This window comes from Chenopodium album, chromosome 10 (genome assembly GCF_948465745.1).
Source record: "Chenopodium album chromosome 10, dcCheAlbu1.1, whole genome shotgun sequence".
Taxonomy (NCBI): Eukaryota; Viridiplantae; Streptophyta; class Magnoliopsida; order Caryophyllales; family Amaranthaceae; genus Chenopodium; species Chenopodium album.
In genome coordinates this window covers 58,609,142-58,629,718 of record NC_137843.1, presented here as the reverse complement: position 1 = coordinate 58,629,718, position 20,577 = coordinate 58,609,142, and the positions used below count along the sequence as shown (strand labels likewise).

General features: G+C 31.7%; 1 protein-coding gene across 1 annotated transcript; it reads left to right on the top strand.

Moving 5' to 3' along the window:
* Positions 1-17,887: 17,887 nt before the first annotated feature.
* LOC145565569 (bark storage protein A-like) lies at positions 17,888-20,014 on the top strand. Its single transcript, XM_081625529.1, has 3 exons — positions 17,888-18,160; positions 18,652-18,807; positions 19,994-20,014. Exons 1-3 carry the CDS (start codon positions 17,888-17,890, stop codon positions 20,012-20,014), a joined length of 450 nt encoding a protein of 149 aa, XP_081481655.1.
* Positions 20,015-20,577: the final 563 nt, after the last annotated feature.

Genomic DNA, 20,577 nt, shown 5'->3' with positions numbered 1-20,577 from the left:
AATATAATTGTAATTTATCCACGTGAGCCAATTGAGTATGAGATTCTAATACCAATCATACAAATAATTTCTGAGAGAAATATGTAACGACCACACATACTAATAATGCCATGTGTACATTTAAGTACCATTCCTCAATTATCGCTCGTTAATGTCTTATCTTGTCACTGCCTCACTTGTCTTCACTCTTGATTGAGCACTACCACTTAGTCACTAACTACCTCTCTAGAATTTCTTCCCAATTAGACCGTGATTATTTATATTTAAAAAATATTAAAACGAGAAGGATTATATAAATGAAAGGAGTAATAAGCATGGAGTATAACCCTTCAAAAAAAAAAGAAGCATGGAGTATAAACTTGAACATTAATGAAATGGAATGGAGTTGCAAAGCTCAAAGAGAACTTTTCTGTATATTAAGTCGCACATATTTTTTACTCTTGTCATCATAATAATAGTTGTAATATTACCATTTTTGATAATTTTCTCTATCTTTCTTCCAAACTAGATCCATTTTTACTTAAAATTTGCGTTGAATGAAATCATTCATTTAAATTAGGACAAATGGAGTTTTTGTCAATAATTTAATTCAACAATACTTTTTCAGTTATCTAATAATTGTAGATTTATATTTTGTTTATTCAATAGGCAAACTCTTAACAAAGATTTTTCAAAAAAAAAAAAAAGAGCATATTCCATCCGTATTATTATAACTAGGTGTGAAGCCCGTGCGTTGCACGGCTTTATTTTTAATTTTTAGATTTATTTCGACATTTATTATTATTATATTAACAAAAATAAAAAAAAACAAAAAAAAAAAACCAATGTGTGCTTCAAATAGAATTCTCTCTTCTACACATCTATGCAGAGTACTCTATTCTCTTTTTTTTGTAGTTTTGATTTATGTATCTTGTGTCTCCTGTGAATGACGCTGACAAGATTATCCTATTCCCTTTTTCAGCCCTAAATATGTAGTGTGTAGAGTATATCGTTTCTTTGTAATTCTGGTACATATTTCTTGTGCCTCCGATCAATGACGGTGACAAGATTAATTTTTTTCCATCTCCAACCTTAGTTGTATCTTTGTTTACCATTGCATCCTCGAAGGTATTATAAATATTGCATCCGTATTATAAATTTCACTTTGTGTAGCCATGAATCTTGGGATCTCCGACTATGAAAAGAAACAATTAATATTTTTCTATGTATTGTGAATTAAATTAAGGCCTATTTATAAGGAAATACAATATATCATATCTTCTCTACATAAATCTTATCATTCTTTATAAAATCCTTTTTAATTGTTATCCATATCAATGTTGTTTTTATTAAGGACATCAATCACATGAATATGTCATGGTAATTTATCTTGTTAATTTAAAATTTTATCATTTTTTTAGTTATTATCTATATGAATAATTTTTTTTATTTATTTTTTGTTTTTATACATATTACATTTTTTACGTGATTTTGGATATTTGGGATAACAATAATCATATATTATGATTTTTTGTAATTATGTTTTTTTTAATATCACTTTTTTGAAATTCCATAAAATATACTTGTTAAAAGGATTAACATATTTTATTTGAAATAATTAGATAAATCATTAGATTAGTATGATAATTTTAATTTTTCATTTTATTTTATTTTATTTTATTATTTTTTTTGGTATAGTTCTTTGAACCGTAGAAAGATAATGGTAGGATAGAATTAATAAATTTTTAAAGGATTAACATATTTTATTTGAAATACTTAGATAAATCATTAGATTAGTATGATAATTTTAATTTTTCATTTTATTGTTTTTATTTCATCCTACGTGGCACACATAAATATGTGACGCTCTATTTTTTTTTTAAAATAACAAAATCCTACATGGCTCTCTAAAACCTCTAGGAAAAACTCCCCTTTATATATATATATATATATATATATATATATATATATATATATATTAGATTGTTATATAATTAAAGTTATTTATTTATGTTTAAATTGTGTTTTGAAAAGTGTAATCTTGTTTCATAATTTGATATAATAAAATGAAGGAAGTACTATAATGAAATGATACTCGCAACATTGACTTAAGTACTATTTTTATGACTATATACTTTTTTTACATGTAAATGTGTAGTAATATGTTGTTTGATCGATTTTAATGTGTATTTTCAAAAAAAAAAAAAAAAAAAAAAAAAAATAATAATAATAATTTTTTTTGCACAAAATTGCATATAATTAAGGGTAAATTTGTGCATTGGCTTATTGTGATTGTTTGAGAATGCAGGAAGCATCAAATTGCCTTTTTTGGGAAGTTCTTATCTTTTACTACCTTGGGGATTGTTACCTTGAGGTAATTATTTCCCTTCACTGATTGAGAGAGATGAATAATTGTCATCCATTCATGCATAGATGATTAAGTACATCACTCATCTCAACAGTCTATATAAGGGCACTTAGGATTGCACCAAAGTTCATCACACAACCAATACTTCTTCTATATCCTTAACACTAAATTATTAGTCTTAGCTTGTGAACAAAAAAAGAGTGTCTCTATGGCTAGTGAGATGTGGGGAGTGAAATTGGCAGTGTTGGTGCTAGGGCTCCTTGTTTTGGTGCCCGAATCCACGCAATTGAACGTTGACCACCCTCTCTTTAGTGTTGTTCAAAGGATTAACATTGAATCCGGCCCTTTTTTAGGGCTGGTCATCTCTAGTGGAAGAGATGAGAAATTCCTTAAAAACTCAACTTATTTCACCCCTCACCAATCTGTCCCTTCCCTAACTATTTCCGGTACGCTTCCCTCTCTGGCCTTTCGATAAGTAAATTAAATTGGTTAACCTACATATATATTATATCGTATTGAACATAAAACTTGGAACATTATATCTTAAGATCTAAATATATTTAATTTTTTTTTCTTGCTCTTTATTTTAAATTGATTCACCTTTGTATTTTAATTAAATTGCATAAATATGCAGGAAGAAAATACAACATCGGGAAGTTCAATGACGTTCCAGCAATCTATGTTATAGCTGGGGAGCCATTGGTGAGAAAATATGGAATTCTTTATATACATCTTCGGTTTCATATACATATAATTAAGATTATAATTAAGTACATTCTCCTTTACGAAATTACTAACTAATGTTGATGATTGAAAACTTAGGCCAATGTAGGAGTGACCGTGCAAATTCTCATAGATACATTCCGTATCTCGGGGATCATCAACTATGGAGCATCTGCAACTGTAAGCAACAAGGTGTTCATTACTGATGTTCTTGTGCCTACACAAGTCGCTTACACTGGTTCATGGACGTGGCAGGTCGGTACTTCATCATCCTATTAATTTCTAAACATCAACTAATCTCATCGAATTTGATGACTAACAAAGAAACTTAGAATTTAACTATATAAATCGAGCTGTCTTATTACCTTTGGATACATGCCATGCTATCTTTGATAAATATATATATATATATATATATTTGCTAATTAGATGCGATGTTTTTGTTAGGTTTATGTTAACGTTTGGATTAATGAATGGATGAGATACGGGCTTTTTGTTTTTCGTGTTAGTCCGTTATTTAATTTTACATCATTGATCGCTACATAATCTAATTTGTTTTAATCATTTGAAAGGCTAGTATGATTCTGTCATAGAATCATTTGACAATAAATAGATCAAAGTAAACCTTGTCATTCGTCTTATATGGATGTTTGATTATCACGTGGAACAACTCACATGTGCATTATTTTTTTAAATTTTGTCTATATTTAACTAATTTGCAAGAGTCTATTTTATATGATTGCACGCAGAAGTACGAGTCTGAGGAGGACAAGTCAATGATGGCTGCAAAAAGTTTGAGTTTTGGAGACTACAATTTACCCGAAGCGGGAGCAAATGCATTGGCCAGTATTGAGTACCAATCGACACCGATTTACACACCAACAAGCTCAAAGCAGAAGAAAGCTTTGTTTATTAACGTCCACTCCGACTGGGTTAAGCTTGCATCTGAAATCAATTACGGTGAGCGTCCTACGGTCCACATCGGTCCCGACATTAAAATTGGATCGGCTGATGTTTACTTGTTGAACGATGCTTATGCTAAAGCCCTCAACAAAATCCTTGGTGTCTCCGCCGTGGAAACCGAAAGTGCCGCCTTTGTCACGGTCAGTTTCCTCATTACAAATAAATATTAATTTCTGCATGGTCCATTCTAGTAGATGGTACTCCCTCCGTTCCTTTATTACATGCCTATTTCTCATTTTGCACGAGAATTAAGAAAGTTAAAGATTCCTTAAAACTAATAATTGAGAGTATAAATATACATGTGGAGTTAGAGAGAGATAGAGAGAAAGAAAAGTGGTTGGGAGTTAGGAGAGAGAAAGTATTGAGAATAGATGTTAAACTACAAAAAAGAAAAAGAAAAAGGGTGACAAATCATCAAAAAGAGAATAATATTGTAAAAAAGTACAACATATAAATAGAAACAGACACTTAATTTTGATGACCCAAAAAAGAAATACAGGCATATAATAAAGGGATAGAGGGAGTACTATTTTATAAACGTTAAATATATACCATGATAAATAGATTATCTATTGACATCCATATAATATTTAAGGTTAAAATAATAAAATGTGTAAAATAGTCAATCTGAATTATGTCATAATTAATTAATTAGGTACGTACTAGGCTATATCCACGTGATTTTTCAACTACCCAGAATAATATACAACTGATACAAAGATACCATGTAATTAAAATAAGTACGATTAAAAGATTCCATATATGTATGAGTAGAATTAATTAGAGTTCAAGTTTTCGATATAATTGTTATAACCATTGATTTATATAGTCCGTAACATTATTATATGTACACTTACGTCGCAGACTGCTATCGCAAACGGAGTTCCACACATAGTGTTCCGTGGTGCATCAAACAGGCCTGGAAGTCCATCAGAAAAAAGGCTGTCCGAGGTCACTGCCAAAAATGTTCTCAAGACGGTTGCCAAATTCGTTGACGCCGCGTATCCGATTGCCATCAAGAACTACGCCATGCCCTACTGAGTTTCATGCTTCTACTGTTTCCTTGTTATTTGTTTTTTTATTTTCTTCTGGTTTAATTTGAGTAGAATGAAGTCATTTTTTCTACTCAGTTACGCTTGTTATTACCTAAAATAAACAGGGACCAAGAAGGGGGAAGAGAAGAGAATGATTATGTAGTTTGAGCTTTGGGCTAATGTAACACTTGCATTGAGCTTTTGCTTTGGATTAACTAAATCAAGAGCTTCTATTTTGGTCTCAACTTAAAGGAGTCAAGTACTACGAGTACTATATATACATATATTTCAATAATTCCATGCATGCATATTTTTTTTATTTTTTTTTTAAGGATGGTTTTTAATTAAGGATATACGACATACATTCTAATTCAACAAATTTGCTTGCATCGAGTACACAACAATACGGTTTCAAAAAAAAAAAAAAAAAAAAAAAGTACACAACAATGCGAGTATGAAGTTATTTTAACAATATTCTCGTCAAAAAAAAAAAAAAATGTAATTTGCATTGTAAGGAGTGTCATATGTTCATGTCGGTTGAACTTGTATGTGTCATTCCACTATATTATACAATCCGGAGTAATAATCTATCTATATACCGAGTATGTAGCAATAATATATATGACATCAATTAATTAATTTAAAGGAGTGTCATATTTTCTCAAAAAAAAAAAAAAAAAAAAAAGGGAGTGTCATATTTAATTTGTTAGGTCCCGTTCACTTCACCTTATTTTTGTCAAACTGAAATTATTTATACTGAAACAAAATTATATTTGCTGAACTGAAATTATTTTTACTTAATATTATTTTTTTTAAGGTGAACGGGACTTTAGTATTTGTTTCAATTTCATCCTCAAGGGAAAATAATTAAAATTATTTGTTTCAAAAGAAATAATTGTTATGCTAAAATATTATGAAAATTTTACGGTATTCGTTTGAAATATGACTACCATAATATTTTAATGATTATATAGTTCACAATTGACATATTTTTTTTCAAGTAAAGCCTCGTTCACTTCACCTTAATTATGCTGAATAGAAATTATTTTTACTAAACTGAAATTATTTTGTTGAACTGAAATTATTTTTACTGAACTGAAATTAATTTTACTAAACTGAAATTATTTGTACTGAATTGAAATTATTATTATTTTTTTTTACTGATTTTCTATTGTATTTTTTCTTTACAATTATTGAATTTTACTAAACTAAACTTATTTTTACTAAACTGAAATTATTTTTACTTAATATTATTTTTGTAAGGTGAAATGAACAGGGTCTAATTATGAATTATATTACTTTATTAATAGTATTAAATATTATTATCAACATTTTTTTTTATTTATCAAATTTTAAGTTTCGTTTATGTAATTTTTATTCTTATTTTATAGTTTCTCAAATAATATTTATTTTATATTGGATTAAAATTTTCAAAATTTATATTTACGTTGTATTATAAGACTAATTGTGGCCACTTTATAACGTAAATAAATGAACCAATCATATTATATATCATATCATTAAAATAATATGATAGTCATTTTTCAAACAACTGTCGTAAAATCAAGCAAAATATAAATGGCATCCATATATTATTTGTTTCAATTTCATCCTGAAGGAGATTTTTTTAAAAATAAATAAATAATTGTTATGCGAAAATATTAATGGCATCCTGAAGAGTAAATTATTAAGTATCGCTAAGCTAGTATGTTATCATCCCTAATTAACCCCTCCCATTTTTCCCAAAGCCTCTTTTGTCTTCTCCTCTATCCTAATCCTTCCCTCTCTTTTCGCTGTTTGCCCTACGTACACTGGCATCACAAAAAAGAATTGAAGCATAGTCATGGCACCAATTTAATGTGACATTATTGTTGAATTGGTGTAGGTCGTTGTATTAATTACATATAAAGGACCTACCTTTATGATGGAACAAGCTTGGACCTGATATCAACATGTTTCTCACATGCTTGTATCTTACATTCAAAAACCTAAGAACTAGTTCCCTCCACGTACCATATATTATAATATTTAGTAAAATTAAATTTTAAGCAATAAATTATCAATTTGATTAGAATATAACAAAATGTACTAGTGAATCAATAAAGATCAAACTCAATCAGGTTATAAAATATGAAGTAGTTTGTTAAGCTAATTAAGTGATCCCATGTTTTATAATGGTCACAAGAACAATTCAAAAGGTAATGGCCAATAATGTCATCAGCCATAAAATTATTTGAGCAAAACTTATTATTATTGATGAAGAAAATTAAATGAACATTGTGATTGTGATTGTTATTGTTTTATACCTTTATATATGCAATCCCCTTAAAATTGATTTTATCAGATTTTCTACTAAATCTTTTTGGTTAGACTATTGGACCAGCTCTACCTTTTTAATTTTTTATAAGCTACTCCCTCCGTTTTTAAATACTTACTCCATTTCTCTTGGACACGTATGCCGATACTAATTTTTGATCAATAATATCTTTAATTATCAAAAAGTATAAGTTATAATAATTGAAAATTAATAATCTTTTCATTGAAACGATTCCAACAAGTATCCACAAAGACTATATTTTTTTCTTATGTATAAATTACAAACATTAGTCAAAGTAAGACAAATGAATAGTGGAAAAATAGAAATAGACCAAGTATTTAAAAACGGAGGGAGTTAATATGTAAGTATGTAGCAATTGTTGTGTATTTATCTCTCTAATCTACATATTTAGTTTAATATTTAACAATTGTTGGGTAGATGTTTAACATATAAGGATTTTTTTGTAATATAATTTACAGCATATAAATACAAGAATTATTAATTGTTTCCCTATTCTTTTACTTTATAATTTGTAGTATGGAGTATTTACTTTGTAACTTTGAGGTTGTGGTGCTTTTTTTTTTTTTTTTTTTTTTTTTTTGCTGGTCACATCGTGTGACCGAGGAACAAGGTTAGTTATTTAGGGGTTATTTAGTCAATCAAGGGTTACTTAGTCTGGAGTTATTACTCAGTTGATTAGCGCATTTTCTGTGTGAGAGTAACCCCTAATCAACTGAGTAATCCTAAATAAGTAATCTATGACCAATCGAATAACCCCTAAATAAGTGATACCATAATAAGAATAAAAATCCCTTAATATATAACCCCGACCATACGGTGTAGTCAGTCAGGCAACCAGATATAAAAATTAGCCTTGATGTATAATGGAACTTACTCCATAAAAAATTTAAAATAAATATATATATATATAGAAAAAAAGTTATGGATTTCAATATCTTTAAATTACCCACGTGTGCCAATTGAGTGAGAGATTCCATATCCGAAAACGTGAGATATATATGTAATGACCGCACATGTAATGCCAAGTGTACGTTAATCTAGTTATCTAGTAGACCGTCAATTATCGTTCAATAATGTTTAATGATGTCGTCACAAGTCTCACAACCTCCATTTTTTTTTTTAATACAATTGACCAGCAAAGAATTTTAGTTTTAGGTGATTGATGTTAATATACGTAATATTATCGTATGTAAGTGAAGTTTGTTATGAATAGAAAAATACTCATAGAAAAGTAATAAGAAGAAGTGTAGGTTAATAATTAATTTAGGAAAATTCTTAATGGTACTCATTAGGTTTTTATTTTTCTCAATGGTAAACACTAAAATATAAAATTATCGTTGGTAATCTATAATTTGTAAAACCAATTCAGTGGTAACATTAGTTAAGCATTTTAAGAAAATATTAACCATGGTTAATGTTTCATAAGGGAGGGCAATGAGAATGTCTAAAATACCCCTATTTTATAAAAAAATCCCACCCAATTATTCCCTCTCCCCCAACCCAAAATAGCCTAGCCCAGCCCCTGCGGCCCTGCCTACCCACGATCCCGGTGCCGGCGTTGACCCCACCATTTTCTCTCTTTTTGCGGTGCCACCACTTCTATCACCACCTTAACCACCACCCATAAAACCCTAAGAAATCGCAAGATCATCGAAGATCGATCGCTAGTACCAGAAAACAAACTCCCACCTATTTACCAGAGTTTGAGGAAGGGATGTCGGGTTTCAAGGTAGCGAAAGGCTTAGAACGGCACTCGAATGCGGGAAAAACCTTAGCGTAGCAGCTACTGGAAGCTGCCATTGAAGGAGATTGAAGGTTTTTTGAGGGTTTTTCTCTCTCCTCGAGTTTTGTGTTGGTGTAGTTTGGTTTGGGTGAGTGGCTGGCTGGAAATCGGGGGGAACGAGAGGGAACCAAGCAAGGAGAACTGAGAGAATCGGGGAAGGTCTTCGGTGTCAAAGGAAGGTCGTTGCCATGGACAGGGTCGCCGGTGCTAGGGGGAAGGAAAGGATAGGGGGTCGCGCCGGTCGCCGCTGATAGAGGAGGGGGGCTCTGACAGTGGGTTGGGATTGGGGTGGTTGGGGTTTTTTTATTTAATTTATAGGGTTATATTAGTAATTATGCCTTTAATTAACTAGGGTTAGCTTATAATTGCATACTTATATTATTAATGTCACCATTGAATTAGAAATGTTAATGAGTGAGTACCAAACATAATTTCATAAAACTTTGTTCACCATTGAGAATTTTATAAAATTGGAGAGTACCATTGAGAATTTCCCATTAATTTAATTTGAAGATAAATGACGTGGTAAGAGAGAATTAATAATAACGAATGAGATAAAAGAGAGGGGAGAATGGGAGACTATAGAGAAAACCCTAGTTTATAACCTTCATAAACAAATTATGTTTATCAAATGGCATTTTAGTTGCACTGAAAATTGTATTTTTTGATTAAAAAAATATATATTTTTACTGTTTGTGGGCCACTATGACAAGTTAGACAGATTTTTGGAGTTAATACCGTTAACTCACCGTTTGCCGCTACTATTCATTTTCTTCCTCGTACCTTCTTCTTCCTCTTGTTCATATTTTTTCTTCCCACCCACCTTAATTTTCTTTCTCCAATCTTTACCCACTTTCATCTGCTCTTCCAAGTCCCATTGACACCATTTTCGCTGCTGGCGAAATTAAATGAAAACTCTATTTAAAAAAGGAGAAATTAATGGTATGGTTAACCCTGAAGGGTAGCTGAGTTTTTCTTCCTCCATTAAATTCGACTTCGTACCACCATCTCAACGAAAACCCAAATACAAAGTGAAAATAACGAACATGGTTAACCGGTTAACCCTAGAGGGTAGGTAAGCTTTTCTTCCTTCATATATGTCACTTGTTCTAGTCATAGTGAGGGGTATTTTGCACCATTTAAATTGAAGGTTGATTGAGGAGAGGGAAAACAACAAAAGGTTAAAGAAGGAGAGAGAAAATCAGAAAATACCAAAAGGTTGAAGGAGAAGAAAGAAAACAACATTTAACCAAAAGTTAGATGTAGTTTATATATACACCCCTTGATAAAAAAAAAAATTTGTTTATCAAGATTATAAACTTGTATTTTATCGAGATTGTGTGAGGAGAAAGATAAATTAAAATTGCGTAGTATATTTTCATTGTGAAACAAACTGTGAAAATGTTCCATAATAAAATAAAAAAAAAAAGAAAAAAAGGGGAGTACCTTAATTGTTGTAGTGCATATCATTGCAACAACGTACTCCCTCCACTCTAATACAGTAATACTTCATTTTATTTAAATGATAATTTCTCAAAAAAATAGAATATTAACTTTTAGTAACGAAAAGTAGTAATATATATTTTCTCGATTTATTTAATGTAACAATTGGGTTCACACTATCTATTTACATGCTATCTTGCGATAATTTAATTGTAATTTTTACGTAATTTTAATAAAATGAAATATGATCTTAGTAGATTCATTTAAATATATACTTTCATAATATAAACGACCTTATAATAACAATGTTAGTGGTCTGCTAAATTATTAAGTAGAGCCCTTTCTTTCTTAAAAATTTTATGACAGTTAGATATAATGGAGGCAATATAAGATTTGTCAATTGTCAAAGTATGTCACTTTAATAATTTAATTGATTTCAACCTCATTTTTTCAATGTTGGTCCAATAATTGTAGATTTTTTTTATTCAGCAGACGAATTCTTAACACATATTCGATTTGCATTGAGTGAGCCACATCTTAGTGTAATGAAAATTTTACATTAGTTGTTTGGAATATGACTATCATAATGTTTTAATGATTATATTGCTCATAATTGACATATTTTTTCAAAGTAATTAATTATATTGTTTTATTAATAGTATTAAATAGTATTATCAATATTTTTTTTAATTTATCAAATTTTTAATTTTATTTATGTAATTTTTATTCTTATTTTATAATTTCTCAAAAAATATCTATTTATATTGGATTAAAATTTTCAGAATTTATATTTATATTGTAGATATTATAAGACTAATAGTGACTATTTTATAACGTAAAAAAATAAATCGATCATATTATATATCATTAAAATAATATGGTAGTTATTTTTTAAAAGACCGCTATAAAATCATGATTAGTGTAATGTTTATGATATAAGCTACTATCAAATAGTCCTAAATGCAAATGATTACCTCAGCTCATTAGCATGTTCTAGATATGAATGTAGAGGCTTCAAAAAAAAAAAGATATGAATGTAGAAAACTATTATGAGTGCCATGTACTTTCCATAATCATTTTTAAAACTATGATATGCTTACTTATCTGTCTCTCTTGTTCCATTAAACGCCTAAACGGTAGTGTGTATGGTTTTGAATTTAGACCATCTCTTAATTTAATTAATTACCCAAGCCAATACTAGTTAGTAATTTAGTATGTATTGATGCACTCATGCACTTACACCAGGCCACTCTACTTGAATGTTGAGATTTCGATCAATTAGAAATATATCTTTACACTTCACATTTTGTATTTAATTAGGTTTTTTTTTTTTTTTTTTTTTTTTTTTTTTTTTTTTTTTGGGGGGGGGGGGGGCATAATTAACATTTTTCAAAGAAAGTGCTAGAAGTCACGTAATAACTTATTTCCCCTAAATTTTGCTTTTTTTTTATTTTTTTTACAGGAAAAAGAATATTATCATTATTAAATAACCCTACGGCATCTATAATAATAGTTAAGATTTGTATACAACAGATTTAGAGAAAATAACATAACTTTTACAATCTTATATAATTGTTTTGATATTAGGGTAAACCCATATGAATCCAAATCACCTTTTCAATTATTATTAAAACCCTGAAAATAAAATTCTCATCCATAGGTGAGAATCAAAATCCCAAAAAATTGTGAAAAATCCAAAAAAAATTGGGACAGACACTCACAAACGAAGAGAACAAAACAAAACAATAAAAAATAAGTGAATTAAATCAAAGAAAAAGGGTCGAAGAAATTAGACTATTTTCGACCTAAACAGTAAAAAAAATTAAATCCCTAAAAGAGAGAGGAGAGAGAAGAAAGAAAAGAGAGAAGTAAGCCTCATCTTCTCCAATGTTTGTAAATTTTGCTTTTTAGGCGCGTACTATAAGTGCAACTTAATCATAAGTCATAAACTAGACCTAATAGAATTTTTTTTCATTTTTTTATTTTATGGTGTATGAATTGTATGAGATCACATCATTACTCGTTGTAAAGTCTCATTCCTATGAAACGTGTTAAAAAATAGAAGACAGGTAATTGGGTCTACCACTTACCAGTAATGTATATAGAGGGCCAAAGAAAATGATCGAAATTAAATAGATTTGGTCCTGTGCAACATTTCAACGTGTTATATATATAAAGCATCTGGCCCTACCTCTTTAATTTTATGATGACCGATGATAATAATTGAGAGCAGTTGTTAATCCATGGTAAATTTGTAAGATTTCATCTGTACTAATTCTACGGCTGAAGTACTTCATGGTGTTTACAAATTCAAATTTATCAGGATCGAATTAGCCGAACAAAACTATAAACCAAGCTAATACTATCTCCGTTTTATATTATTTGCAATCATTAAATATTTTTCTTCTCTACTTTATGTCAAATTGTTACAAATAATATAAAACGGAGATAATAGTATAAAATTAAAGGTTTTTTTTCCCTCTATTTTTGAACAGTATACTCCATGAATCATGTACTAGTCTTGCATAGCTGTTACCCCATAATAATTATTACTTCGTACAAACTTGATAGAGATAATCCGTAATTCAGATATTATTAAAATTGATGTGACAAAGCAAATAATAAACGTGCGAGATTTGGAGCCTATTGTAGATTTGCGTAGTACAACCTTTAGCTAATGTCCACTTATTCCTTATCATGTTGTATTCATAGTACGTCCTCATTCTTCAACTATGTCAATTATATACGTACAACCTTTAAAAGTATTGGACATTTATGAAATGGAGCGATTGGGGAACGTGAATACGTGATACCATTTGAACTTGGAAGTTGGAAGCAATAATTGCCCTTGATTTGTTACCATCTACAAGAACTCTGAAAGGGAAGGAGGATGTTTTTACAACGATCGTTTAAAATAAGTATTTTTATATTTCGAAAAATTCATAATAATAATCCCCAATTGTTCTAATTTGCTACCGAAGACAATACAAGCATCAAGCCATCAAATACTTGCTTTACACCTCTTCATTATAATCTCCACACCCGGCCCCTACAGTATGTTCTTTGTTCTAATATATTAAGACCAACAATTTATTTAAAAAAAAAAACTTATGTTTTCAAATATTTAGTATAGGCAGTACTAAATTACAATAGGAGTAGTAGTACATATCAATTATTTGTTGTGATAGATGTAAGAAAGATTTAAAATAAAGAGTAATAATAAACACATGTATTTTTACGTGTTTTACTAATTAGGAAATACTCACGACTTGTTAGCTACATGCACATATAGGCAGGCAACATGAACTTATATAGGTCGATCTTGAGAAATTCAAATTATGAAGTGCAAATTTTGATTAGCCTAGGTTAGAACGTAATGAAAAATTTTAATATAGAGTACTTCTAATTAAAACGAAACGAAATAGGTCCCACATAGACCCATTTTAATTTGAATTGATGGTCCAAAGAATAAATATATGGAATATTGGTAGACTGATAGTACTATTCTTCTCATACTTGCATATAACATTCTAACTACTACCTCATTTTCATAAAATCTGCAACAATTTTCAAAACCGGAAACTACACATTATGTGCAACAAAAAAAAACTTTCCTAATATAGTAAATTTTTTAGTGTAAATTTACAGTTATACCCTTACTAAATTTTACTTAACTTCAACAAACAACATATTAACTTTTTAACCCTTTTTTAATTTATCTATAATTAGAACTCTAAGCCACATTCTCTCTCCTCCCTACAACCACATCCTCCACCACCACCACCAATTTTTCTCTCTCTTCCCTCTCAAGTCTCAACCACATCCACGACCAACATCACCAATTTTCTTTCTCCTCCCTCTCACCCACCACCAGCAGCAGCCCTATCCTCTCTTCTCTCACAACCATCGCACCACCACCACCATTCTGATCAAGTCTCCGACCATTTCCCCTCGCAAGTTCGCCGCTGTCGCCGCCCCTCCTTTTCCCTTTTCAAAGTCGTCGTTGCCGCCTCTTTTCCCTTTTACAAAATCGAAATTGGATGGTGGAAAGTTATGGTTTCAGATCTAAACTAGTGGTGGTTTAATTTGTTGGGGTTTTAGATCTAAATTAGTGGTGGTTTGTTGGGGTTTCGATTTGTTGGAGGTGGTAAGGTGGTTGTTTCGGTTTGTTGGAGGGTTCGTTTGTGGTCGGTTGGTCGTGTTGGTTGGGTGTGTTGGTTGGGTGGTGGTTCGAGTTGATTGGGTGGGTTCGTTGGGTGGTGGTCGGGTTGTTGGTTTGGTTCGTTCGTTGGCTGGTCGGCTGGTTGGGTTGTTGGTGGGTTCGTTGGGTGGTGGTGCGAGTTGATTGGTGGCCGGTCGAGTTGGTTGGTGGCTAGTCGAGTTGGTTGGGTGCACTACTAGAAAACAGCTCATTTCCGACGGAAAATTTCCGTCGAAAACACCCTGAAATCCATCAGAAAAGGGGTTTTCAACGGAATTCCGTTGGAAGTGGTTGTCAGAAAATGGTTTGTAGGAAAAAAGACTCTTCCAACGGAAAATTCCGTCGGAAACACTGTCCCGACGGAATATATTTGTCGGAAAAGATTTTCCGGCACCGGTACTTTCCGTCGTAAATCTCCGAAATTTGCGAGGGAAATTCCGTCGGAAAATAATAAAAAAAACAAAAAAAAAAAGCCTACCACCTCCCGTCCACACCCCACAACCAGCCAAGACCACCAGCTACCATCCCCCACCACCAGCCCCGACCACTAGCCCCCCTAACCCACGCTACCAGCCCACACCTAAACGAGCCTAGATTTACCAGCCCACCTAAGCAAACCACCCCCACCACCCACCTTAATCCACCGCCGCCGCCAATACAAAACTTAACCCAAAAATTAACCAAAAAAACAGATTAAAATCACCACCACTCTAACCGAACCCCATCTACTAACCCCTATCCACCACCACCACCACAACAACCCACCACCACCATTAATATCCAAAAAAATCAGAAAAAAACAACAAACAAAATAAAAAAAAAGGAGATACATACCTTGATTCTACCGCACAAAACCTCGAAATTAGGTTTACAAGGCCAAATTCGACCCTGAAACTCTAGATCTAGAGTTTTCAGGGTCGAATATGACCTCAAAACCTTCGATTTCTCCATAAAAACCATCGTTTTTTGACGGAATTATGCGAATGTTGTGACGAAAACCACCAATTTGCCCGTGAAATCACCAATATTGCGCGAAAAACAACGAAAAAACAAAGGGAAAGAGAAGAAGAGATAGAAAAGACGAAGGAGAAGGAGGGAAAGAGAAAGACGAAAGAGGAGAAAGAGGAAAGACGAAGGAGGAGAAAGAGGAAAAAGAAAGACGAAGTAGAGGAGGAGGAGGAAAGAGAAAACCAGAAGGAGGAAAGAGGGGAGAAGGAGGAAAGAAGAAGCGGCGCCCCTTATACCCTTTAGGGTTAAGGGTGTTATAAAAAAAATATATATTTTAATGGTTCAGACGGAAAAATCCGTAGGAAAGCATTAATTTTCCGGCGGATTACAATTCCGTCAGAAATTTAATTACTTTCCGACGGATTTTTCCGTTGGAAATTTCCGAGGAATTTTAAATCCGTCGTAAAGTACCTATTTTCCGACGGATTTAATGAATTCGTCGGAAATATCCGACGGAATGAAAATCCGTCTGAAAATTTAGTGTTTCCGACGGATTTAGGGTCCGTCGGACGTAATCCGTCGGAAATGAGCTGTTTTCTAGTAGTGGTGTGTTAGGGTAGTGGTGCGAGTTGGTGGGGTGGGTTTTGGGTGGTGGTGCGAGTTGGTTAGTCGGGTTTTGGGTGGTGGGCTGGTGGTGGGGTTTCAAATCTGGTGGTGAGAGGGTGGGTTACAAGGTGGGTGCTGGTGGAGTGGTGGTGTTCACTTTCTCTCTCATCTAATTAATCACATGCTTTTTTTTACTAATCTTTGCTTAAGAAATTTTGCTTTGGGAAATGTGCAACCAAGTTTGTTGCAGATTTTATGAAATGGAGGTAGTATATCTTATTCTTATTAATTGATTTATCAGTATAATAAAAATCTTGGGCTTTAATTATTAGTTTAAGTATTGATACAATCCTATAATTTTAACTCTTAGCTCAACTTTTTAGTTGAATTGATCCTCTAATATGTATGTGATTAAGTTAGGTTACAAATCTCGTCTACCCAGCCTTTTAAAGTTCAAAGGGCTCTCATGTGAACGGGTTAGTCCTCTAGCATTGACCTTATGGCTGGAGTTATGCCACTAACATAGCCTTTACTTATAAACAATAAAACATACAGTACATCCCAAGTTCCTAACCCTAATAAGAGAACATATATTTTCAATCAAATGTGTCAAATTATAATTTTAAGTGACTTACAATTACTAATTAACTTAATGGAGTATAAAAATTCTAAACTTTATATTCGAAGTAATATTTATCAACAATACTCTAAAACCAATACAGTAACCAAAACATTTTATTTTGGATTTTTGTCAAAAACTACCTAATAAAACATAAAATTTGTGAAACTACCTAATAAAAAAAAAGTTGTAAGAAACTACCTTATAAAAGATAAAATGTTGTAATATACTACCTTAGACCAAAATTCCACCGTTGACTTAATTTTAGGATGTTGATCCACCTTAGAACATCCCCAAAACCACCGTGAGGGTTGGTTTTCAAGGTGGTAAGGTTATTTTCGGGGTGTTTTGAGGATATTTTGAGTTGGTGAAGGTAGATTAGTCCTTCGGGATGGTGTTTTTTAGGGTTAGAGGTGGTGGTTTTGGGGTAGAAAGGTGGTTTAGATGTGGTGGAGACGATTTCAAGCAAGTTGTACTAGTTTTGGAAATGAAAGCGGTGGTTTTGGGAGTATTTTGAAGTCGATCAATGATAAAAATTCGGTATAGCTAGTATTTTACAACATTATATTTTACCTTTTCTTAGGGAGTTTTTTACAACATTTTACCTTTATTAGATAGTTAACAACATTTTTTTTATTAGGTTTCATAGGAATTTACTGATAAATCACCTAGTAAAATATGGGTTTTATTAGGTAGTTTTTGACAAAAAGCCCTTTTTTTTTATAGAATTTTCAAGAGCCATGTAATCCTAATCTTTCTCTACGGAGTAGGGCCCACTACAGGTTCTATATAAGAGCAAGCGTTACACTCTTTAAACTACAATAAGCCAAGCTAGTCTTGTAAACTTAGCCAAACACAAACAGAATCACTAAAAACACCAAGATGGCTCGTGAGATGTTGGGGGTGGTCATGGTTATTGGGCTCCTACTTGCAATGGTGCCCAACACCATGCAATCTCGTTTAACCGGCGCCAACCTTGATCGGCGTGGTAGTGCCTATATTGGGCTCATCTTATCGACTGCTCATGATGAGCAGCTACTTTTGGATTCTGGTTTGTTTGTCCCTGAAACTTCCGTCAAGAAAGCCGGAAGAGTTTTTAAAGTTGGAACTTTCAAAGGTGTTCCTACCATCTATGTCATTGCTTTAGCACCTATGGTAAGTTTTATTTAGATGATCACCTTTATTGTTTTATATATACACGGCGTACATGTGATTTGGGAAATGAGACGGAAATTAACCACCTTATGAACTTATATACTCCTTAGATGTACTCTATTACTATGTAATATCGTTGACTATTAATTTAAGGCTATTTAAGTCAATGTAGCATGGCGAGTATATGACAATATTGGCCTTGCAGATATAAACTGTTTTTAAAAAAACAATGATGTTACTACATAGAAAAGAATCATGGTAGCAATACTATGATCAACTATGTGTATTGTGTTGCCTGAGTAGAAAAGCTAAGGTGAGACCAATGCATAACCTCAGCATAGGAGTATATACCAAGTTTTCAAATTGAACAAAGAATGACTACCATAAAATAATCCGTGTTTTGAACCTTCCAACTCTACTAGAATAAAACTTGACTTTTAAATTTTTATTATGATTGCTAATAATATTTTTTTCTCTCTCATAATTTGTAGGCTCATGTAAGCTCAACAGTCCAAATGATGGTCGACACATTCCCAATAATGGGGATCATCGATTATGGGAACGCTGCATCGATTAACCCTTCACTAAAACTTGCTGATATTGCAGTGCTTAGTGAAACATCCTTCATTAGTGCATGGACCTGGGAGGTATATACTACTACACCTTTTAATTTCTATGTCAAATTGAGCTCAAATTCCTAATCTTCTCATTCATCATTATGAAATATTTATACAAAGTTATGCCTCTGGAGAATAATTCTCCTCACAAGATAATACTTACAAGATCACACAATATATTCTTTCCTATCATATAATAAGATATATTCTATCTTAACATTCTACGTGCAATAACTAAATAATTTTGCTCTCAATGTATAAAAGATGTTACATATTTATATAAAGATAATGACAGGACATATGTGAACTTGTGGTAGTTAAACCTAATATACAAGTAACACCAAGTTAATACTTATTACTCCGTACTATTCTCGCCTAGATTTAACTGTGCAAAAAAAAAAAAAAAAACGATGACAATAAATTACAGCAAAAGAATAAAATTTTATAATTCTTATTTCCTCTTGCCCTTTTAACTGTGCCTTTTTTGGTCTTTTAGTAATCCATTACTAAACTTGTGTACCATATGTTATGATCTTGACCTAATTCATAATCAAACACACTTATTATAAATAGTACTACATACTACATTATAATTTAGAAAACATTAAAAAAAATGACAATTTTATTTATGTTAGTGAAAGGGACAGCTTAACAACGGGATAACCAAGCTAAGGGCTTGTTTGGTTGACAAAGGAATTAATTTCCTATGGGAATTAAAATCGGCATTTGTATTTCATGGGAATTAAAATTCCACATCAAATTTCCTAGGAATTTATCAAACTTGTTGGTTGTTATATGGGTATTTACAAATCATGGGAATTTTGAATTACCAAGGGGGGGCTTGGTAATTAAATTCCCATGTTTTGTGAAAATTGAAAATTTCCATGATTTTACATTTCCCACATTCTCACTTTTTAAGGTCTACCAAACAAGCTTTTTATTTTCAAATTCATGAGAATTTTCAATTCCTCCATTTTTTTGAGTGCAACCAAACAACCCCTAAGAGTTGTCCTTAATACCTTCAATGAAATTGACGTTTAATACCATCACATGTTTTTTAATCAATTGAAGATCTTGGGCATTCAAAAAAGTAATGGCACTCATTTATGTTCCCTACATAATAAACAACCTGGTATTTGGTCCGAGCAATACACAGGGTGTTTCTCTTTAAAGAGCTTGAAAGACTTAGTTTGTTGTATTTTATTTGTCAATTTAGGCTGGAAGCTCACTTTCTTAAAATCTCCTTGCTTTGATGGATATTGAGTTCAAACTCATTTGAATGAAAATCATAATACCATGACAGCAACTAATTATTTTGGATTATTTTTACTTTTATGATACATTCTAATGTGCATGTATTTATATATTTTTTTAGATTTATAGAACATGAATTATTCGTAGCTAAGATGGTACCAAGTGTTGTCTTTATTAAAGGAGGGGTCTAGTGTTCAAACCTCTTTGCATGCATTTTTGGTTAATTATGACGTGAAATAGAGATTATGAATGATGATGTGGCATGATTCTAGTACAAGAATAGATACACGTGGCACATAAACATTTTTAGGAAAAAAGTACTCCCTCCGTTTTTTTTTTAAAATGCATCACTTTAATTTTTACACTATTCACATACCATGGTTGACTTAATTTTTTCACCTCTATAAAATAAATTAATGTTATTATATAATATATCATTAGATTCGTCATAATGTCTAGTTTCATAATATAATTTTGTTATAATTTTTACTAATTTACAATTAAAGATATTAATGGTTAAAGTTACGTCTTGGTAAATGTGCCGGT